The sequence below is a fragment of the Bombina bombina genome, chromosome 2 (assembly GCF_027579735.1).
Source record: "Bombina bombina isolate aBomBom1 chromosome 2, aBomBom1.pri, whole genome shotgun sequence".
In the NCBI taxonomy this organism is placed as follows: Eukaryota; Metazoa; Chordata; class Amphibia; order Anura; family Bombinatoridae; genus Bombina; species Bombina bombina.
Window position 1 is genome coordinate 142662284 of NC_069500.1, and position 25564 is coordinate 142687847.

Sequence of the window (25564 nt, forward strand, 5' to 3'; positions counted from 1 at the left end):
TGTTTATTAATAAATACAAGTATCACAGTACCTTATGTTTGCTGGGATTATTGTTAAACAGCTTGTTTATTAATAAATATAAGTATCACAGTACCTTATGTTTGCTGGGATTATTGTTACACAGCTTGTTTATTAATAAATACAAGTATCACAGTACCTTATGTTTGCTGGGATTATTGTTACACAGCTTGTTTATTAATAAATACAAGTATCACAGTACCTTATGTTTGCTGGGATTATTGTTACACAGCTTGTTTATTAATATATACAAGTATCACAGTACCTTATGTTTGCTGGGATTATTGTTACACAGCTTGTTTATTAATAAATATAAGTATCACAGTACCTTATGTTTGCTGGGATTATTGTTACACAGCTTGTTTATTAATATATACAAGTATCACAGTACCTTATGTTTGCTGGGATTATTGTTAAACAGCTTGTTTATTAATATATACAAGTATCACAGTACCTTATGTTTGCTGGGATTATTGTTACACAGCTTGTTTATTAATATATACAAGTATCACAGTACCTTATGTTTGCTGGGATTATTGTTAAATATGGTATTTCTCTTCTGTTATAAGAATATAAAACTACTGGAAATTTGCAGTATTGTCTAATTAGAACCAGGTAAACCTCCACTGAAATTGAAGATGAAGATGCAGCTGCATCCGTGCATCCGTGGATATTCTGGAACTCCACCAAATATGCAATTGCTGCCCTGTGTTCTATCTTTCTCTTCTAAATATATTGTGTTGGAGGCTGGAGCCACATAAGTATCAAGAACAAAGTATTTTTCACAAAAAGGATCAACACCAGAATAAGGGGTCATGATCTCAAGCTGAAGGGTAGTGGGTTCAGGAGTAATTTGCAGAAAGGGTGGTTAATTCAAGAATTTCTGGGATAAGCAAAAGGCTCTTCTACAAACTAATTAAGCAGACTGGTAGGGTCTACAGCTCTTACCAGCCAACAAAATATATGTTTATGGTTTTAAAGTGATACAAAACTACCATTAAAAACTAGTATTAACTGAAATCAACACTTTCTTAAAAAAAATAAAAAGGAAAATTAACAAAAAGTTAAAAAACAAAAACAAATCTCCTATACCTTCATCTTACTTGTCCTTATGGGAGGAGGAAGAGCAAGTAAAGTGAGAGTAAAGATGGTTTGGTTTTTCAAATATTTGTATTAATTTTTTTTCTTTTCTTTCCTATGTCATCTGCCAGGTAAGCTTAGCAAGATGGCATCTAAATTTAGAGAAGAGGTTGCTCCTTTTGACTGACATTCCTCCCTGTCTAGAATGATTTATTGCATGTGATTCCGGGTGAATGACACTTGTACAAACATGTAGTATAAAACAAAACAAATTGCATCAATCAACAAGTTTAATTTCTATAAAGAATGCATGTTTCCAATTTGTTGGTATTACTGGTTTATGCTTCTCTTACCCTTCCTCCAGGTCCAGTGTCACATCCTAGTTCCTCACATACTCTGGTAGCCAGACTCATGGCAGAGATCCTCCGAGGCTGGGTACACACAATGTTACATTTCCCAGAGGCCCATTTATTTAGAAGCAAGTCCTCCAGCAAGAATTGAGGGACCTGTGTACTTTTACCACTACCAGTCTCTCCAGCCACCACAATGACTCTGTGCCTATTTAAGGTGTCCAGTATGAAGTTTCTATGTGCAAAAACTGGAAGCTGCTCCCTGTCACTCAGAAGTCTCCTATACTTTAATGAATCCCGACATTTTACAAAAAGATTTTTCAGGGGTTCTAGATCCTCAACATCATGGTTAGCAGACATAGTATTGTCCACATCCTCTTCAGATGCCAAGTTCTCCCAAGAGTCTTCTGGATCCTCTGAAACGTGAGTTTCTTTTGGGGGCTTATTCTGCTGTTGCTGAAGTCGTAGCTTGTTCAGTAATTTGGAGATAAACTGTTCCCGGGGTTTGTTGGATTCCATTTTGTTTTGCTCCTGCTTGGCCCTCTCCACATCACTCCATTCCAGCCAGACATCCCTGTATGTAGGGGGCAGGAGCTGGTGTACCGACTATTGTTACAAGAAAAGGGGAAAGTAATGTTGTTCAGAGATCTTATAACACAGCCACAAAATTCCAATCAAAAACTGTAGCTTTATTTATAAGTAAAATGGTTACTAATCTAACATCTCCCAACCCCTATTTTTTGAGGAAACATAATTGTTAATAAAAACACTATAGCTCAACAAATAAAATGTACTCAATTATGTCACCAGAAAAAACATAAATTATGCTTACCTTATAATTTCCTTTTCTTCCGATGAAAAGAGGCCACAGCTGCATTCATTACTTTTGGGAAATAAGAACCTGGCCACCAGGAGGAGGCAAAGACACCCCAGCCAAAAGCTTAAACACTCCTCCCACTTCCCTCATCCTCCAGTCATTCTGCCGAGGAACAAGGAACAGTAGTAGAAATATCAGGGTGAAAAAAGGTGCCAGAAGAATAAAAAGATGCCCCTCGTAGAAAAAGGGTGGGGAGCTGTGGACTCTTTCCAACGGAAGAAAAGGAAATTATCAGGTAAGCATAATTTATGTTTTTCTTCCTAATTGGAAAGAGTCCACAGCTGCATTCATTACTCTTGGGAAAACAATACCCAAGCTAAAGAGGACACTGAATGCTAAAACGGGAGGGTACAATAGGCGGCCATTCTGAGGGCACCAAGCCGGAAACCACTACCCAACAAAAACCCCGCTTCGTCCGAAGCCGAGAAAACTTTGAAAAGGAAAGGCCCCAATGGCACTGACCTGCAGATAGTCCAGAAGCCTAGCTAGAGACCGCAAAATCGGACTCAACTGAGCCAACAGTCCTCCAGGAGACACCGTCGCCCAACAGGTGGTCCCTCACCACTCCCCCTCACCAATGAGGGAAACACCAGCTTAAACCCCCCAAGGGATAAGGCAAGGAAGAACCGAAGGGGAACCGAAAGGTCACTACAAAATCCATAAAAGGAAAACCCCCAATAGCGAGCCCAGCTCACAAAGACCCAAATGGGTCCTGACAGACAAGGGGAGGCTACGCCCAGACCAAGCAGAAACCAGAGGTTAAGGACCATGCCTCGAAACAGAGAAACCTCTCTCTCAATATCATGCAAAAGCACCGAAAGACAACTGAAGACGGAGTCCTCACATCATCAGAACTAAGAATACTATAGTATTCAGACAAAAAAAAGAAAGTGTAACAGACCCAGACAAAAAACCCTGAGTCAAGAACACCCAGTCATCATTAGGATGACACAGAAGAAAACTTGCTGAGAAGTAAAAAGCAGCCATCAAGAGAACAGATTGCAAAAAGAGAACTCCCAGACAGAGGGCACACTCTAGGCAATCGAAGCCTCTAGACCTACACACAGGGCTCCAAAAGGGGAAGCACATAATCTCAAAGAGACCCACTGCACCCCCAAGAGAGAGTGGTTGCACCCAGAACCCAAAAGGTGAATGGTAACCCGGGACCCTCAGCTTGAAACCCAGAGGCTAGCTACAATGCCAACCTAGATCCTGAAGATGACAACGCATCTCAGAACCCACTCCCAACCAGGCCAGCCCAAGCATTGGTAGGTCTTGAAAACGGGGAAACAGAAGAACCCCAACACCAGCTCAAAAATGAGCTAGGGCATTAAAAGTCGTACAACGACACTAGAGCCCATAGACTCTCAAACAGCCGCAGGACAACAAGTAAGGGGATACCCCGAGGCCAAAATCACTTGCGCAAAGGCTGGTCTCCGCATCACCTCCATACAATCACAGGATCATAGAGAAAAGAACGCACAGCATCCCCAGCTCCGAGCAGAGCCCAAGGAGACCACGCCCAGTGCCCCTAACAGGGAACGACCATATCCCGGAGGGGAACCAAGGTCCCTAAAAGGAGACCTAACTCACAAGGGGACAACAGAGGAAGAACAAAAGGTCTCATAAAAACAGCTAGACAGTACACAGTCAATGTGCAATATAACTGGAAACTCTGTACTGGTAATACCACAGATTACCTATAGGAGACGCTAAGCAACAGTGATAAAGGTTACCCAAGTGTTACATATACATTTAAAACCCCAAATAATTAAAAAGGTATATGAAGAATACAAAATATAAAATACAAGAATAATTAAAAGAATTATTATAATAAACAAATGGATGTATAAATATATATACACACGTGGCACTGGGTAGTGGCCAATGTATAAGGTATATGTGGACAGTCCCACAAAAGTCCGTATGAGGAAAAAGGCAGCTCTCGGTCTTCACTTCACAAGTGATGCAACTTCTGAGATGGAAAACTGTAATCAAAACATAAACAGAGGCGCCACATGTGTAGGTCAATGGATACCACAAAAACCAAACTGAACAAGATGCAGGGTACTCACAAACGTAAAGGCACTCTCTTGTGCCTATTAGAAGCAGGCTGGTATTCATTCAGCAAACCAGCTGGCTGTGTGAAGGAATCCCCGTCGTGATGTCTTGTAACAGTGGATCTCCTGAGCGGCAACCCTTGCCTGGATAGCTTCCTACGAATTGGAACAGGGGAGAAAGGCTAAACAGCCCTTGGGTTACTTGAAGGGAGATTGATACACGCACCAGTCTTGGTAAATAGTAAAACTAGCATTTATTGTACAAAATAAAATAGCCAGCAATGTAACACATTACAGCTGGGTGTGTTAAAATCAAATCTCCTAAAGCATATAGAGATAGAAAGCGACGCGTTTCTCGAGGGTAACCCCGTTTCCTCAGGCTTGTATACTCTAACTGTGTCTTATTTCCCCTTAAATAGGGCTCAGTAACCACATGTTTACAATGAACACTCCCCTTCCTTCACATAAACCAATAGGACCCTTCCTTTCCCCCCACACCCACTTGTTGCAATCATTAATTGGTGTTTATAGATTAAATATACAATTGTAACTATGTTACTATTTCCATAAGGGCAGTATTCCATAAATAGGTGATCGTGCGATTTTCCAAATGTAACCTTTTACCGATCGTGTAAGAGTTGGCAACTGAGCCTATGTAAACAAACTATGTCACTCCAATCTTACTGGCCAATCGTAACCAATAACTGTGGGGCTTGTGTCACATACTGAATCCGATTGGTTAGAGTTCTAGTCGTATATGGACTACATATCCCATCATTCCTGCATATTAAGTTTGTGGGTGTGATAAGCATTGGCACGGCATCATTCGCCGTCTGCTTAGGCGGATGTGATGTAGGTGTTAGCGTATAGAAATGGCAATTCATCAGTCAATGCAAAAACACACCCACGAAATTAGTCAATGCAGTGTATGTGGTCCGCCATCTGATTGGCCAACACTGACAATTCGCCGAACCATGTTAAGCTGACAAATATACAGACAGTGACAATAAATAATAATAACTAAGTGTATAAATTATGGATATGGTGCGTAAAACTCATCTTTAAGCGGTATGTTGTTTCTATGTGAAAAATAAAAAGTGCAGTGCTTGTGGTGAAGAAATATAAGCAGAAATTATATCAAATAAAGACTGACATATAATCGGATAGTCATAATAATATTAGTCACTATATGTGTATTTTTGTGAATCCAACTCGTGTATACACCCTTGATCGTTAATTATTTCTTATGTGGATTATACACAGTGCAATACTTATGGCAATATATCAATAATTGGTATGTTCATTAATGCACCAAGCATATTGCATGTATTAATGTGATGTGTATGTAGTATCCAAAACTCGATCTGATATCTGTGTATATTAAACCCTATAGATATCCATGTCATCAAGTAGTGGATGTAAAAATAATTGTAATGAAAAAAGAAGAAGCAAATAACCAAAAAATATATGTATATATATTATTGGGTGTTGTGTGGTGAAACTAACCATGTTATAAGTGTATAGTGAATGCATAAGTGCTTATAATGATAGTGAATCTAATGTTGCTGGAGGGATATCTACTATTCTAGACGTGCATTTATATTTATGATGATGGGATATCAAATTAATAAGTGTAGATTTATTCATCACAATGTGGGGGAAACTAAAAGTGTGACCTAATACCTATACTAAATAAAAAAGTGGTCTAAAACAACTTGATGTGATATAATTATAATGATCATTCCGATCAATAGTATAAAAATAGTGTTGGGAGTAATAGATATACATTTAGAAACCTCACTGTTGAATGGGATTAAGCAACAAGTGGGGGGTGAAAGTCCGGTGTACATAATGACTAGAAAGGACCATAAACGTCAGTATATGACCCTTTATCCACAATGAATTAATGTAAAAAATAAAAAACAAAGAAAATAAAGTTCAAAAAATGAAATTGGAAGTCAACCCAAGATTTAACCCAATATTAAATAGAAAAACTAATAACATCATGTAAATACAATTGAGTCTATAACCTCGTTAAGGCCTGTGGGAAATAGACTATTGAATTTAAAAATCCAATAGGTTTCCCTTTGTCTGAGTTTGGTAAACCTATTATACAAATTACTTTTCGGGATGTTTTCTATTGGAGTGATTTTGAATGAACATTTTCCAGATATGTACTGTTGACAAGTATGTCTGGATACACTATGTTTGGATGATTTCGCTTTAATGTTCCTCAGATGTTCGCTCCATCTAATACGGACCTTCCTACAGGTCCTGCCTATGTACTGTATGCCACATTTGCAGGAAAGCGCATATATGACGTAGCTGGAATCACAAGTCATTTTACTTTTAATAGTGAATTTTTCCCCATTACTATATGACACTATACTGGTTGTTCCATGGGTAATATGTTTGCACATGTGGCACAGTCTCTTTCCACATTTATATACTCCCTTTTTACTGAAGATGTGGTTTCCTATCTTTTCTCCTAATTTTGGTGTGTTGGCTACCTTTCTTTTTGTCATAACCACCTTACTTGGGGCTAGTTTTTGTTTATAGGAGGGTGCTCTTTTAAAAACCAATTTTGGTTGTAGAGGGAGCGTTTTGTTCAAAATGGGATCTTTTAATAAGATCGGCCAGTGTTTCTTTAGAACTTTGTTAATGTTTTTATGATTGGAGTTGTATTGTGTAATGAAGAGTGGTTGTTTGTTAAAATTTACCTCTTCTTTGTTCTCATGTTTGTTTGAATTAGAAGCTGATAATAATAGTTGTTCTCTATTTAGATCCCTGGCTCTCTGGGAACCCTTGTCAATAAGTTCAAGAGGGTACCCCTTTTCTATAAATCTAGATGTTAGAATGGGAGCTTGCTGGTTATATTGTTCTAGTGTGCTACAATTCCTACATAATCGACAAAACTGGCTAAATGGAATATTTGTCTTCCATTTTGTTAAATGGTTGCTGGAGAAATGTAGGAAATTGTTGCAGTCTACCTTTTTGAAGTAGGTAGACGTTGATATATTGCCCCAAGGGTCCCAGGCAAGTATGATATCTAAAAATTCTATCTGGTCCTTTTGTAAGTTATGTGAAAAACTTATACCCATATTGTTATGATTCAAATGTGAGACAAATGCTAGTGCTTCCAATTCTGAGCCATCAAAAATAAAAATCAAATCATCTATGTAACGGCCATAGAACACCAGATTGTCCCTCCATTGTGAGTTGTAAATATATAGGTCCTCAAATTGACCCATAAAAAGATTTGCAAAACTGGGGGCAAATCTGGTGCCCATGGCCGTTCCTTTGATCTGTAAATAAAAAACATCCAAAAACTGAAAGTAATTATGTTTCAAAATAAAATTTATAAGTGAAATCAAATATTCCTTTTGTTTCCCAGGCATGTCTCTATTCAAGTATAACTGTGTTGATCGTATCCCTAAATCATGGGATATATTTGAGTATAGAGACCCAACATCACATGAGAGCCAAAAATAGTTTCCACTATTAAGTTTGATGCCAGATAATTTATTGAGTAAGTCTCTAGTGTCTTTGATGTAAGATGGTAAGTTGGTCACGTACTTCTGGAGATAGATATCTATATACTCAGACAATTTGTCGGTAATACTATTAATACCCGCTATTATGGGCCTACCAGGGGGAACCTTATCATCTTTGTGCAGTTTAGGGAGATGATAATAATAGGGGGTACTGGGGTGATCAGGTGTGAGGTATCTCTTTTCTTTTTTCGTGAGGATATCCCCAATGAAACCTTGTTCTAATAAGAGATTAAGTTTCCTATATATAGATATATATAGATATCATACTTGCCTGGGACCCTTGGGGCAATATATCAACGTCTACCTACTTCAAAAAGGTAGACTGCAACAATTTCCTACATTTCTCCAGCAACCATTTAACAAAATGGAAGACAAATATTCCATTTAGCCAGTTTTGTCGATTACGTAGGAATTGTAGCACACTAGAACAATATAACCAGCAAGCTCCCATTCTAACATCTAGATTTATAGAAAAGGGGTACCCTCTTGAACTTATTGACAAAGGTTCCCAGAGAGCCAGGGATCTAAATAGAGAACAATTATTATTATCAGCTTCCAATTCAAACAAACATGAGAACAAAGAAGAGGTAAATTTTAACAAACAACCACTCTTCATTACACAATACAACTCCAATCATAAAAACATTAACAAAGTTCTAAAGAAACACTGGCCGATCTTATTAAAAGATCCGATTTTGAACAAAATGCTCCCTCTACAACCAAAATTGGTTTTTAAAAGAGCACCCTCCTATAAACAAAAACTAGCCCCAAGTAAGGTGGTTATGACAAAAAGAAAGGTAGCCAACACACCAAAATTAGGAGAAAAGATAGGAAACCACATCTTCAGTAAAAAGGGAGTATATAAATGTGGAAAGAGACTGTGCCACATGTGCAAACATATTACCCATGGAACAACCAGTATAGTGTCATATAGTAATGGGGAAAAATTCACTATTAAAAGTAAAATGACTTGTGATTCCAGCTACGTCATATATGCGCTTTCCTGCAAATGTGGCATACAGTACATAGGCAGGACCTGTAGGAAGGTCCGTATTAGATGGAGCGAACATCTGAGGAACATTAAAGCGAAATCATCCAAACATAGTGTATCCAGACATACTTGTCAACAGTACATATCTGGAAAATGTTCATTCAAAATCACTCCAATAGAAAACATCCCGAAAAGTAATTTGTATAATAGGTTTACCAAACTCAGACAAAGGGAAACCTATTGGATTTTTAAATTCAATAGTCTATTTCCCACAGACCTTAACGAGGTTATAGACTCAATTGTATTTACATGATGTTATTAGTTTTTCTATTTAATATTGGGTTAAATCTTGGGTTGACTTCCAATTTAATTTTTTGAACTTTATTTTCTTTGTTTTTTATTTTTTACATTAATTCATTGTGGATAAAGGGTCATATACTGACGTTTATGGTCCTTTCTAGTCATTATGTACACCGGACTTTCACCCCCCACTTGATGCTTAATCCCATTCAACAGTGAGGTTTCTAAATGTATATCTATTACTCCCAACACTATTTTTATACTATTGATCGGAATGATCATTATAATTATATCACATCAAGTTGTTTTAGACCATTTTTTTATTTAGTATAGGTATTAGGTCACACTTTTAGTTTCCCCCACATTGTGATGAATAAATCTACACTTATTAATTTGTTATCCCATCATCATAAATATAAATGCACGTCTAGAATAGTAGATATCCCTCCAGCAACATTAGATTCACTATCATTATAAGCACTTATGCATTCACTATACACTTATAACATGGTTAGTTTCACCACACAACACCCAACAATATATATACATATATTTTTTGGTTATTTGCTTCTTCTTTTATCATTACAATTATTTTTACATTCACTACTTGATGACATGGATATCTATAGGGTTTAATATACACAGATATCAGATCGAGTTTTGGATATCACATACACATCACATTAATACATGCAATATGCTTGGTGCATTAATGAACATACCAATTATTGATATATTGCCATAAGTATTGCACTGTGTATCATCCACATAAGAAATAATTAACGATCAAGGGTGTATACACGAGTTGGATTCACAAAAATACACATATAGTGACTAATATTATTATGACTATCCGATTATATGTCAGTCTTTATTTGATATAATTTCTGCTTATATTTCTTCACCACAAGCACTGCACTTTTTATTTTTCACATAGAAACAACATACCGCTTAAGATGAGTTTTACGCACCATAGCCATAATTTATACACTTAGTTATTATTATTTATTGTCACTGTCTGTATATTTGTCAGCTTAACATGGTTTGGCGAATTGTCAGTGTTGGCCAATCAGATGGCGGACCACATACACTGCATTGATCAATCGTTTTCGTGGGTGTGTTTTTGCATTGACTGATGAATTGCCATTTCTATAGGCTAACACCTACATCACATCCGCCTAAGCAGACGGCGAATGATGCCGTGCCAATGCTTATCACACCCACGAACTTAATATGCAGGAATGATGGGATATTTAGTCCATATACGACTAGTACTCTAACCAATCGGATTCAGTATGTGACACAAGCCCCACAGTTATTGGTTACGATTGGCCAGTAAGATTGGAGTGACATAGTTTGTTTACATAGGCTCAGTTGCCAACTCTTACACGATCGGTAAAAGGTTACATTTGGAAAATCGCACGATCACCTATTTATGGAATACTGCCCTTAGGGAAATATTAACATAGTTACAATTGTATATTTAATCTATAAACACCAATTAATGATTGCAACAAGTGGGTGTGGGGGGAAAGGAAGGGTCCTATTGGTTTATGTGAAGGAAGGGGAGTGTTCATTGTAAACATGTGGTTACTGAGCCCTATTTAAGGGGAAATAAGACACAGTTAGAGTATACAAGCCTGAGGAAACAGGGTTACCCCCGAGAAACGCGTCGCTTTCTATTTCTATATGCTTTAGGAGATTTGATTTTAACACACCCAGCTGTAATGTGTTACATTGCTGGCTATTTTATTTTGTACAATAAATGCAAGTTTTACTATTTACCAAGACTGGTGTGTGTATCAATCTCCCTTCAAGTAACCCAAGGGCTGTTTAGCCTTTCTCCCCTGTTCCAATTCGTAGGAAGCTATCCAGGCAAGGGTTGCCGCTCAGGAGATCCACTGTTACAAGACATCACGACGGGGATTCCTTCACACAGCCAGCTGGTTTGCTGATTGAATACCAGCCTGCTTCTAATAGGCACAAGAGAGTGCCTTTACGTTTGTGAGTACCCTGCATCTTGTTCAGTTTGGTTTTTGTGGTATCCATTGACCTACACATGTGGCGCCTCTGTTTATGTTTTGATTACAGTTTTCCATCTCAGAAGTCAATGTGCAATAGCTGCAGCTGGTCACATTCTGCAACCCATCAGCTGCAAGGCAGCCGAACTACACATGAACTACTAGCTGCTGAGAACTAATTCCCAGGGCCTCAAAAGAAAAAGGGCCAAAACGCCCAATTTGGTGGCAAGAGGGCGCAAGCCCACCAACCCTCCACTACATGGGAAGGAGCTCTAGGGTCTGACAACCCCAGACACAAGATAGAGAGACGCAGCGGAACTCCACTGACCCAGTCATCCAACTTGAAGGCTATAAGGACTGAGACAATCCTTCCTGCCTCAAGGACCCACCGGTCCTCTAGAATGCTTAGTTGAACACAGAGGCTAACATGAGCACTTGGCGCCTCTACCAGACCAGCCAAGCAGACCGGCGCCACGTGTCCGAACAGCTACCAGACAGAACTGAACCCAAACAGTACCAGCCTGCAATCTGGGTCCTAACCGTCAAGCCGCATAAATGCTCCCTACGAGGGGAAGGAGGAAAACAGACACGACATCCTATCGGATGAAAATAAAATACATGGTAACCCGTAGGTTAACGCCCAAGAAAAACAGGCCTACCGCAAGACCAGCCAAACGGAGCCCTGATTTTCCAAAAAAAACTTGGAAAGATCTCAATACATGGACAATCAGGAGTTTACATCATCCCCACATGTCTAATGAGGTGCGCCATTCCAGTATCCGATAAGGATAGGGTCGTTCAATAACTGAAAAAAACATGTCTGAGTAACATGCAACAGCGCGCAATTCTGTAACGAAAGGCACAACACTCAGGGACAGTCACACCCACAGGGAACTGTACAGTCCAAGGTGGAATACCCAGGACAACAGGAACAGGGAAGGCACCACCCTGTCCTCAAACTCTATTCAATTTAGGAAATAAAGGTTCATCAGGCAATATGACCTTTGGAACCTCTGAACTCACCAAAAACTTCCTTTAGAAGAAGCACAAATTCCTAAAAATAAAGTCTGGTTCCTCCGCAGCTGGAGGTTGAGAGGCAGCAGACTCTGACCCAGAAAGTTCATACTCTGAAGTCTCAGAAAGAACTTCATCCTCGGATAACCCTATCAGTTAAATCCAAAAATGATTTGATGTACTCTGGGAAGGAGTGCAATATGTAACCTTTCGCTTGTGCTTAGCAGGGCGAGGTAAAGCATTAAGGCTACAGAAACCGCCGTCTGAACTGCGCAGTAACTTCTGAAGAAAAAAGGCCCCCCCACCCCAGATGGAGGATCAGCAATGCTACGGGAAAACTGCATGTGTATAGCGATAACAATGTAGGGTACGCACCTCACTGAACGACAACTCCTCAGAGGTGGACGGCTCCGTGATATCAAACATGTTTGATATTATCACATTATCAAGGCATATGGAACATAATTGAGATGGGGAACTACGGCCTCCTCACCATATAAACAGGAATTGCTCTTTAGGAATAGAGGGAGTGCCCTCTAAAGAAACCAAATCCTCCATCACTAGTGCAATAACCGGAGAACTAGAAAGATAAAACATTTTTTTTTTAAATAACAGCACATCTATACCCCAATGGCTGGGGCACTCACCACCTCCTATGACCCAGACAGTACAGAGATGTATGACTCCTCTCTGATAGTCACGAAAGAGGGAATGAATCACATAGTGCACAATGCAGGACCGTCCCTGCTATGAGAGAAAGCCCGCCAAGCTTGTAAGCTGCATGGCTCTCAAAGTGAAAGTGAAACCTGTATATTCCATAACAGCCTATGAGCCCATAACATCTCACACATAAAGCAGCATAAAATCAAATAAACATATAAGATTGTTATTCCCCCCTGTTCAATAATCCCCCTAAGGAGATATTAACCCTTGATTCTATAAAGTTAAAAGGTGCCACACTGTGACCCTGTCTTCTGTGTTAACATTATGTAATAAAAAAAATTAAACAATCTTACCAGAATCTATGCCGTGGAACAGGAACACAGCCCTTCAAGTGTGACAGGTTGTAGCAATGCTCCCGACATGGACTTGAGTGAAGAATGCAGGCAGCGAAACTAGTCAACGCTGATTGCCTATGGAGCTGTTAATATAAGTCGGGATGGTATCGCAAAGGGTACCTCTCTCTGCATCTCCGGACTCTAACTTTCACCCAGGCCCTCAATGAGAAGCTTTAAGGGCTACTTAAAACTCCTGTCCCATTGCGAAGAGTAGTATTCTCCATAAGAGACGAAACAAATTCTGACACTTCTCTGCCAACCTCCTGGGACGAAAGGCAAAGAATCACTGAGGGAAGTGGGAGGAGTATTTAAGCCTTTGGCTGGGGTGTCTTTGCCTCCTCCTGTGGCCAAGTTCTTATTTCCCAAAAGTAATGAATGCAGCTGTGGACTCTTTCCATTTAGGAAGAAAATGTATTTATGCTGTGAAATAAAGGACAGTAATGTGAAGAAAAAGGTAGAACCTGATTTAATATAAAATTAAAGGGACAATGTACTCAGGCAAGCAGGTGGTAATTATACAAAGTTGTTGGAGGAACACCCTTCAAATGGGCTGGGCTCTCTTGCTCCCTCCACCACACACACTGGGAAGTTGATTTCTGCAGCTGTCTCTTTTACGCTTGTCTATAACCTCTTCTTCCTCCATACTGATAGCCACACATCTTCCATCTCAAACTTTTCTAATAAGATAATATTTTTCTTTTTGAGATCTCTCTGAAATCTAATTCAATGCCTGCTCCCAGCTGCTTGTTGTCATGCAACACTTCACTGTTTTGTCAAGATTACAAACTTCCTGGTGATTTATTTTTAAATATGGAAAAAATTGGAGGATGCATTTTTTTTTAATCCAAAACAAAATTAAAGGGACAGTAAAGTAAAAAGTATACTTTCATATTTCATATAGTTCATGCAATATTAATATAAGTGATTTGAAAAGTCTCTTATCTACTTGGATTTATTCTCTTAGAATCCTTTGTTAGTAAGCATACCTAGGTATGCTCAGGAGCAGCAATGCACTAGTGGGAGCCGATAGGTTGCTGCACATATGTGCCTCTTGTCATTGGTGTTCAGCTAATTCCCACTAGTGCATTGCTGCTTCTCCCACAAAGAATACCAAGAAAATAAAACAAATTTGATAATAAAAATAAACTGGAAAGTTATTAGTATCAAGGTTATTCCCTGCCTCCCATATCATGGGTGCTGCCATGTTGAAATCTAGCTTTCACTACATTCCAGTGTTGACCTGTTTGCACATGTGCAGCAACTCTCCTTCAGATACCTGCAGTGGCACCCAGGCTCCAAAATAGTGGCACCCATGATTAGATGGTGGTGGTATTTTAGAGGTGTCTAATATCCCTTTAAAAGCGTATGCTCTATCTGAATCATGAAAAACGTTTTGGGTTTCATGTCCCTTTAACCATATACAGACTGGAAGTAATGAAGTAAAGCAAATGCAACACTAATCTAAAGATTTATATAGTGTTGAGTTCACTGTATGCTGTGATTCAAAGGCATAAACAGAGCAATACATAATGTCACTGTACACATTACACATAGCGGTTTGATTATATTAAAAATAAGAAACTACAAATTACAGCGACACTATCAAAATATTAAACTGGTAAAATAAGAAGAGGGAAATTGTTTTTGAAATCTTTGCAGTATAATTAACTTCTAGAGTTCCCACCTGCCCCTTGGTGAGCTGGTACAGTGCCAGCGTGGCTGCCAAATGCTGTGCCTGCATACTGTCCTCTGTCACAATTGTGGGGCACACGAACATGACATCATCAGTGGATTTAATAATTTTTACCCTGAAAAATAAATATGGTTATAAGTTCACGTTCTGTTATATTACATTGCAGTATTTAGTAACACATGAAGAGAACTGAAGAATACTATCTAGAATAATACTTATCTAGGTCAGTGTGATGATTTAATAATTTCTTTATACATTACCATTTACCTACACTGGTGCCTCAACTACACTATACTATATTTCTAGAGTACTATTTATCAAGATCAGTGTCTGAGAAATAAAAAACCTTTTCTATGTACAATAATACTTTCCTAGATCTGTGTCTCGGTACTAAAGCAAAATATCTATTTAGAATACTACTTGCCTAGGTCAATGCCTCAGAACTAAAGCATACTATCTATCTAGTATGATACTTGCCTAGATCTGTGTCTCGGTACTAAAGGAAAATATCTATCTATCTAGTATAATACTTACCTAGATCAGTGCCTCAGAACTAAAGAATACTATCTATCTATCTAGTATAATACTTACCTAGATCAGCGTCTCAGAACTAAAGAATACTATATATCTAGTATAATACTTACCTAGATCAGTGTTTTAGAACTAAAGAATACTATCTATCTAGTATACTACTTACCTAGATCAGTGTCTCAGAACTAAAGAATACTATCTATCTATCTATCTATCTATCTATCTATCTATCTATCTATCTATCTATCTATCTATCTATCTATCTAGTATACTACTTACCTAGATCAGTGTCTCAGAACTAAAGAATACTATATATCTAGTATAATACCTAGATCAGTGTCTCAGAACTAAAGAATACTATATATCTAGTATAATACTTGCCTAGATTAGTGTCTTAGAACTAAAGAATACTATATATCTTGTATAATACTTACCTAGATCAGTGTCTCCGAACTAAATAATACTATATATCTTGTATAATACTTGCCTAGATCAGTGTCTCAGAACTAAAGAATACTATGGCCTCTATTTATCAAGCCGTCGACTTTCTTGCATTCAACGGCACCAATACGCTCACCTAAGATCGCCTAACATCGCTGCCGCGGACCTGAATACGTTCTCCAAAATTACCAAAAAAGCTGTCAAAAAGCCACGCACCAAGTACGGTGTGATGAGCGGCGGACTGTTGTTAACTAACAGTCATCGATCTTGCTGCTCTTCGGCTTTTTACAGCTTTCTTGGTACCCTGTCACTAAACACCCACACTATACTATACTGTTTTACCTCCTATACCGCCACTCCCGGAACCCGCCGCACCTAAATAAAGTTATTAACCCCTAAACCGCCAGTCCCGGAGCTGACCACAACTCTAATAAATGTATTAACCCCTAAACCGCCGCTCCCGGAGCCCACCGCAACTCTAATAAATATATTAACCCCTAAACTGCCACTCCCGGAGCCCACCGCCACCTACATTATATTTATTAACCCCTAATCTGCTCCCCCTACACCGCCGCCACCTACATTATATTTATTAACCCCTAATCTGCCCCCCCCCACACCGCCGCCACTATATTAAATGTATTAACGCCTAAACCTAAGTCTAACACTAACCCTAACACCCCCTAACTTAAATATAATTTAAATAAATCGAAATAAATTATTCCTATTTAAAACTAAATACTTACCTATAAAATAAACCCTAAGATAGCTACAATATAACTAATAGTTACATTGTAGCTATCTTAGGATTTATTTTTATTTTACAGGCAACTTTGTATTTATTTTAACTAGGTAGAATAGTTATTAAATAGTTATTAACTATTTAATAACTACCTAGCTAAAACAAAGACAAAAGTACCTGTAAAATAAATCCTAACCTAAGTTACAATTACACCTAACACTACACTATCATTAAATTATTTACCTACATTAACTACAATTAAATAAAATTAAATAAAATTATCTAAAGTACAAAAAAAAAAAAAATTACAGAAAATAATAAAATAATTACAATTTTTTTAAACTAATTACACCTAATCTAATCCCCCTAATAAAATAAAAAAGCCCCCCAAAATAATAAAAAGACCTACCCTATAATAAATTACGAATAGCCCTTAAAACGGCCTTTTGCGGGGCATTGCCCCAAAGTAATCGGCTCTTTTACCTGAAAACAAAAGTACAATACCCCCCCAACATTAAAACCCACCAACCACACACCCAACCCTACTCTAAAACCCACCCAATCCCCCCTTAAAAAAAACCTAACACTAACCCCTTGAAGATCACCCTACCTTGAGACGTCTTCACCCAGCCGGGCCGAAGTTCTCCACGAAGCCGGCAGAAGTGGTCCTCCAGACGGGCAGAAGTCTTCATCCAAGCCGGCCAGAAGAGGTCCTCCAGATGGGCAGAAGTCTTCATCCAGGCGGCATCTTCTATCTTCATCCATCCGGCGCGGAGCGGGTCCATCTTCAAGCCATCCGACGCGGAGCATCCTCTTCCAAAGACATCCAACGACTGAATGAAGGTACCTTTAAGTGACGTCATCCAAGATGGCATCCCCTGAATTCCGATTGGCTGATAGAATTCTATCAGCCAATCGGAATTAAGGTAGGAAAAATCCTATTGGCTGAAGCAATCAGCCAATAGGATTGAGCTTGCATTCTATTGGCTGTTCCAATCAGCCAATAGAATGCAAGCTCAATCCTATTGGCTGATTGGATCAGCCAATAGGATTGAACTTCAATCCTATTGACTGATTGCATCAGCCAATAGGATTTTTCCTACCTTAATTCCGATTGGCTGATAGAATTCTATCAGCCAATCGGAATTCAAGGGACGCCATCTTGGATGACGTCACTTAAAGGTACCTTCAGTCAGTCGTCGGATGTCGTTGGAAGAGGATGCTCCGCGTCGGATGGCTTGAAGATGGACCCGCTCCGCGCCGGATGGATGAAGATAGAAGATGCTGTCTGGATGAAGACTTCTGCCCGTCTGGAGGACCTCTTCTGGCCGGCTTGGATGAAGACTTTTGCCCGTCTGGAGGACCACTTCTGCCGGCTTCGTGGAGGACTTCGGCCCGGCTGGGTGAAGACGTCTCAAGGTAGGGGGATCTTCAAGGGGTTAGTGTTAGGTGTTTTTAAGGGGGGATTGGGTGGGTTTTAGAGTAGGGTTGGGTGTGTGGGTGGTGGGTTTTAATGTTGGGTGGGGGGTATTGTACTTTTTTTTCAGGTAAATGAGCCGATTACTTTGGGGCAATGCCCCGAAAAAAAGCCCTTTTAAGGGCTATTTGTAATTTAGTATAGGGTAGGGGTTTTTATTATTTTGGGGGGCTTTTTTATTTTATTAGGGGGATTAGATTAGGTGTAATTAGTTTTAAAAAAATGTAATTATTTTATTATTTTCTGTAATTTAGTGGGGGGGGGGTTTGTACTTTAGATAATTTTATTTAATTGTAGTTAATTGTAGTTAATTAATTTAATGATAGTGTAGCGTTAGGTGTAATTGTAACTTAGGTTAGGTTTTATTTTACAGGTACTTTTGTCTTTATTTTAGCTAGGTAGTTATTAAATAGTTAATAACTATTTAGAAACTATTCTACCTAGTTAAAATAAATACAAAGTTGCCTGTAAAATAAAAATAAATCCTAAGTTAGCTACAATGTAACTATTAGTTATATTGTAGCTATCTAAGAGTTTATCTTATAGGTAAGTATTTAGTTTATAATAGGTATTATTTATTTAGATTTAGTTAAATTATATTTAAGTTATAGGGCGTTAGGGTTAGACTTAGGTTTAGGGGTTAATACATTTAATATAGTGGCGTCGGTGTAGGGGGGGGGGCAAATTAGGGGTTAATAAGTATAATGTAGGTGGTGGTGGGCTCCGGGAGCAGCGGTTTAGGGGTTAAATACTTTATTTAGTTGCGGCGGGGTTTTGGGGTTAATAAGTATAATGTAGGTGTCGGCGGTGTCGGTGCGGCAGATTAGGGGTTAATAAGTATAATGTAGGTGGCGGCAGTGTAGGGGGGCAGATTAGGGGTGTTTAGACTCGGGGTACATGTTAGGGTGTTAGGTGTAAACATTCCCAAAGGAATCAATGGGATATCGGGCAGCAGCGAACATAAGCTTTCGCTGCTTTCCGACTCCCATTGAGCCCTATGGTATCCGCCGCCTCCAGGGCGGCGGATTTAAAACCAGGTACGCTGGGCCGGAACAGTGCCGAGCGTACCTGGTAGGTATTTGAGTCCGGCGGATCGTATGTTACGTCACAAAATTCTACTTTTGCCGCTCTGTAGGGTTTGATAACTAAGGCGAAAATTCCAGTGTATTTGCGGTTGACGGCTTGATAAATAGAGGCCTATATAGCTTGTATAATACTTACCTAGATCAGTGTCTCAGAACTAAAGAATACTATCTATCTAGCATAATACTTACTTAGATCAGTGTCTCAGAACTAAAGAATACTATCTATCTATCTATCTATCTATCTATCTATCTATCTATCTATCTATCTAGTATTATACTTACCTAGATCGGTGTCTCAGAACTAAAGAATACTATCTATCTATCTAGTATAATACTTACCTAGATCAGTGTCTCAGAACTAAAGAATACTATTTATCTAGAACACTACTTACATAGAGAAGTGTCTCAGATCTAAAGAATAAACCTATTTTAAAAAAAATCAACAACTTAAGTTTACTACACATCGCTGGAGTTGGCTATAGACAGAGCTTATGAATTATGTTTCTCATTAATTTATTGTGGAGTTTACAGAGTTGCAGCTTGGCCACACAAGGACACATACCTACTTTTCCAATATCTGCCCACAGACACTTTCTCAAAAGAAGGATTTGGGCTCTTAGAGTAATGCTTTCGGCACCAGTCGATCAGAAACTGTTTTGGTGATTTACCCGTCCAGCTGCGAGCGGTATAGTCAAAATTCCTAACGTCAAGAGCCGGTTTCTTTTTTGCTGAAATAAAACATTACTAAAAGTATGAGAAAACTGAACTTAGGCATTAATGGTCAATATGCACAGCAACACAATATCATAAAAGTACCTTTATTCAGCTGAGATTTTATGTTTAAATATCTGAAAAACATAGCAGCCTCTTTTGGTCATATACTTTAACGCATTTGATATATCTTTAATGACCAATAGACGGCACTAATTGTACATGCAGACTTTCCAGAAACACTTATTGAAAAGCTCAAAATTACAGGTAAAATTTTTTTGCAGTAGTATCTCTGCATATGTGTTCAATAATTCTATCTTTAATTAATCTAGTTGCCCCTCCAAGCAAATTAGAGCATATGGACACTAAGGGCTAGATAATGAGTGGTGCACAGTTGAGTGCAACCGAAAGAGGGTACAAATTGTGGCTATTTGCGCACATCTGAAGTAGCGTGCATATTAAAAGTTAACACATTCGCTTGAGTGCTATTGAATTTAACGCGTTGTAATAGCATAACTTCAGAGCTCTGGTTAATTTACGCTTTACTACACATTCACACACACATATTCACACTCACACACACACACACACACACATACATACGTATAGATATATATTTTACCTAAAAACCATCAGAGATATTTAGAAATATTTATTTAAAGTGAAGGTAAAGTTTTTGGTTTTTGCAGCCTGTATTCTATTCCTCATCTAATATATAGTATGATCGCAACTTTTTTTTAAATTTTTTTTTATATATATTATAGTTATAAATACACTTTATATTTACATTCCCAGCCGTTCCTAGCTCCGCCCTCCATGTATTTCCGGATAATTGCCTTTATTACTTCAAATGCGCGTTCCCGATTGCCGGAACAATTGCGCATGCGCATCATTCCCCATACAATCGATTTGCGCCTGCGTGACCCAAAAAATGTTATGCCTAAAGCGCAGGCGTCAATCGTTGCAACATAGTATTCAATGACTAGCTATCAATGATAGTATTCAATGCCGGCGACGCTGAAATTTGCGCTGGTTTGGTATCCTATATACGAGCGTAACCTAGAAGTTACGCTCGTATATTTCTGCCGTCACCCGTAGTTTTTTGGGCCATAGGCAGGTATACCAAACCAGCGCAGTTTGGTATCCAATATACAGCATAAGGACTTACATGGCGAAAATGGAGAAATCTTACTCCATTTTCACCTCGCCACAAAAAGCAGCCGTAGTAAGCCTTACGCTGTCTATTGGAGCCTCGTAACTCCCTAAACTAGCTACAAAATAAACTTAACACCTAACGCATGCGCAATGTCTATCTACCTGTTAACCGCGATCCCCCACCGCAATCCCTAATAAAGTATTTAACCCCTAAACCGCCGCTCCCGGACCCCGCCGCCATCTACATTAACTACCCCCTAATGTGATCCCCCTACACCGTCGCCAACAATATTAAACTACCCCCTAAAGTGAGCCCCTTACACCGCCGACATCCACCTTACCTACCCCCTAATGTGAGCTCCTACCCCGCCGCCATCTACCTTACCTACCCACTAAAGTGAGCCCCTTACACCGCCGCCATCTACCTTACCTACCCCCTAATGTGAGCTCCTACCCCGCCGCCATCTATTTTAAATTAATTAACCCCTAATCTAATCCCCCTACCACGCCGCCACCTATATTAAATTATTTAACCCCTAAAATACTAAACTATCCCTACCACTAAACCCAAGTCTAACCCTACAAATATCCCTGAAAAGGGCTTTTTGCGTGGCATTACCCCAAAGTAAACTGCTCTATTGCCAGCCCTTAAAAGGGCTTTTTGAGGGCCATTGCCCTAAAGTAATCAGCTCTTTTACCAGCCCTTAAAAGGGCTTTTGGTGGGGCTTTGTCACAAAGTAAACTGCTCTTTTGCATCTAATCTAAATCCCCCCACACCGGCCCTACCTATAATAAATGTATTACCCCCTAATCTAATCCCCCTACACCGGCCCTACCTATAATAAATGTATTAACCCCTAATTTAATCCCCCTACACCGCCGCCAGCTATATTAACTATATTAACCCTAATTATATTAGGGTTAATATAGTTATTATATTATATATATTAACTATATTAACCCTAATTATATTATGGTTAATATAGTTAATATCGTTATTATATTATCTAAATATTAAGTATAATAACCCTATCTAACTCTAACATCCCTAACTAAACTCTTATTAAAATAAATATAATATTATTATTATTAATGAAAATATTCCTATTTAAATCTAAATACTTACCTATAAAATAAACCCTAAGATAGCTACAATATAATTAATAATTACATTGTAGCTATTTTAGGGTTTATATTTATTTTACAGGTAACTTGGTATTTATTTTAACTAGGTACAATAGCTATTAAATAGTTATTAACTATTTAATAGCTACCTAGTTAAAATAATTACCAATTTACCAGTAAAATAAAACCTAAGCTAAGTTACAAATACACCTACACTATAAATAAATTAAATAAACTACAAATATCTAAACTAAAATGCAATAAAATAATCTAAAATAAATTACAAAAAAAACAACACTAATTTACAAAAAATAAAAAAAATATTACAAGATTTTTAAGCTAATTACACCTATTCTAAGCCCCCTAATAAAATAATAAAGCCCCCCAAAATAAAAAAAATTCCCTGCCCTATTCTAAATTAAAAAAGTTAGCTCTTTTACCTTACCAGCCCTTAAAAGGGCCTTTTGCGGGGCATGCCCCAAAGAAAACTGCTCTTTTGCCTGAAAAAAAAACACAATACCACCCCCCAACATTACAACCCACCACCCACATACCCCTATTCTAAACCCACCCAAACCCCCTTAAATAAACCTAACACTACTCCCATGAAGATCTCCCTACCTTGTATTCACCCAGCCGAGCAGAACTCTTCATCCGATCCGGGCGATGTCTTCAATCAAGCTGCAGAATGTCTTCTTCCATCCGGCGATGTCTTCAAGCAAGCTGCAGAGAGTCTTCTTCCATCCGGTGATGTCTTCAAGCAAAGCGGCATCTTCAATCTTCTTTCTTCGCTCCTCCGCCGTGGAGCATCCATCCGGCACGACGACTTCCCGACGAATGAGGTACCTTTAAATGACGTCATCCAAGATGGCGTCTGTCGAATTCCGATTGGCTGATAGGATTCTATCAGCCAATCGGAATTAAGGTCGAAACATCTGATTGGTTGATTGAATCAGCCAATCAGATTCAAGTTCAATCCGATTGGCTGAACCAATCAGCCAATCGGATTGAACTTGAATCTGATTGGCTGATTCAATCAACCAATCAGATTTTTCTACCTTAATTCCGATTGGCTGATAGAATCCTATCAGCCAATCGGAATTCGACGGACGCCATCTTGGATGACGTCATTTAAAGGTACCTCATTCGTCGGGAAGTCGTCGTGCCGGATGGATGCTCCGCGGCGGAGGAGTGAAGAAAGAAGATTGAAGATGCCGCTTTGCTTGAAGACATCACCGGATGGAAGAAGACTCTCTGCAGCTTGATTGAAGACATCGCCCGGATCGGATGAAGAGTTCTGTCCGGCTGGGTGAATACAAGGTAGGGAGATCTTCAGGGGGGGTAGTGTTAGGTTTATTTAAGGGGGGTTTGGGTGGGTTTAGAATAGGGGTATGTGGGTGGTGGGTTGTAATGTTGGGGGGTGGTATTGTGTTTATCTTTACAGGCAAAAGAGCAGTTTTCTTTGGGGCATGTCCCGCAAAAAGCCCTTTTAAGGGCTGGTAAGGTAAAAGAGCTTTGAACTTTTTTAATTTAGAATAGGGCAGGGAAATGTTTTTATTTTGGGAGGCTTTATTATTTTATTAGGGGGCTTAGAATAGGTGTAATTAGCTTAAAAATCTTGTAATATTTTTTTTATTTTTTTGTAATTTAGTGGGGGGTTTTTTGGTAATTTAGTTTAGTTTAATTTATTGTATTTTAGTTTAGATATTTGTAGTTTATTTAATTTTTTGATAGTGTAGGTGTATTTGTAACTTAGGTTAGGCTTTATTTTACAGGTACATTGGTAATTATTTTAACTAGGTAGCGATTAAATAGTAAATAACTATTTAATAGCTATTGTACCTAGTTAAAATAAATACAAAGTTACCTGTAAAATAAATATAAACCCTAAAAAAGCTACAATGTAATTATTAATTACATTGTAGCTATCTTAGGGTTTATTTTATAGGTAAGTATTTAGATTTAAATAGGAATATTTTCATTAATAATATTAATATTATATTTATTTTAATAAGAGTTTAGTTAGGGATGTTAGAGTTAGATAGGGTTATTATACTTAATATATATATAATATAATAACTATATTAACCCTAATATAATTAGGGTAAATATAGTTAGTATAGCTGGCGGCGGTGTAGGGGGATTAAATTAGGGGTTAATATTTTTAAAATAGATGGCGGCTGGGTAGATGTCGGCGGGGTAGATGGGGTAGATGTCGGCGGGGTAGATGGGGTAGATGGCGGCGCGGTAGATGTCGGGGGGGGGGGGTAGATGGGGTAGATGTCGGCGGGGTAGATGTCGATGGGGTAGATGGCGGCGCGGTAGATGGGGTAGATGTCGGCAGGGTAGATGGGGTAGATGTCGGCGGGGTAGATGTCGGCGGGGTAGATGGGGTAGATGTCGGGGGGGGTAGATGTCGGCGGGGTAGATGGCGGCGGGGTAGATGGCGGCGGGGTAGATGGCGGCGGGGTAGCTAAGTTAGATGGCGGCGGTTTAGGGGTTAATAACTTTATTAGGTAGCGGCGGGGTCCGGGAGCGGCGGTTTAGGGGTTAAACACTTTATTGGGGATCGCGGACCGCGGTTGACAGGTAGATAGACATTGCGCATGCGTTAGGTGTTCGGAATTGTTTGCGCATGCGCTACATGTGAACGAGCATGGATTGTCAATGACGATTTGTTAGGGAACGCATGCGCAGTTTGATCGCGTTACGTGTGCAAAAAGGGGCTGGACGCCACGGGGTATGAGCTAGAATTCGTTAAGGGCAATGTCAATCAAATTAGATACGAGGGACAAGATGGCGGGCGGAGGAAGAAAGTAAGCGAAGTAGGTTTATAAATCCTTCGATTATGGTTTTAGTCTTAAATTATAAAAAAATGATGAATTAAACTAACGTTTATTTTAGGTAATTAACAAGATGAGGAAGAGTGGTGAACGTGACTTGACATTCACTTTAAGAATAAATAGAACATATTATATGTGAAGAACATTGGAATGTGAAATATTCGTCTCTCGTGTTGGGTAGGGCACTTGGTTAAACGCACTATTAAAGTCTAGTGGGGGGGATACGTTAACGCAGCAGCGATATTCTAAGTTCTGCTTTTTGTGCATTGGGAAAGTGCTTGCAAATTTACTTTCAACTTGTAATACATGCGCAAAAAGTTTACTTCTAGCGAGTTAACACACGAGCGGGAGCAATAAATAGCTGTTCACTCGTAATCCTTTATTCAAATTGTATTAAAAATGGGAATGTATTAAAACCAAGCACTTTGGGTTTCACCG

At 38.9% G+C, this 25564-nt stretch overlaps 1 protein-coding gene across 1 annotated transcript in view; it reads right to left on the reverse strand.

The window, feature by feature from the left end:
• The window catches only part of DHX29 (DExH-box helicase 29), a 302630-nt gene that overhangs the window by 116615 nt on the left and 160451 nt on the right, over positions 1-25564 (reverse strand). The window contains exons 10-12 of the mRNA XM_053701278.1: positions 19855-20020; positions 15008-15131; positions 1452-2054 (exon numbers count right to left, since the gene is read on the reverse strand). Coding sequence (XP_053557253.1) covers positions 1452-2054; positions 15008-15131; positions 19855-20020 — 893 coding nt within the window. The remainder of the gene's footprint in view (positions 1-1451; positions 2055-15007; positions 15132-19854; positions 20021-25564) is intronic.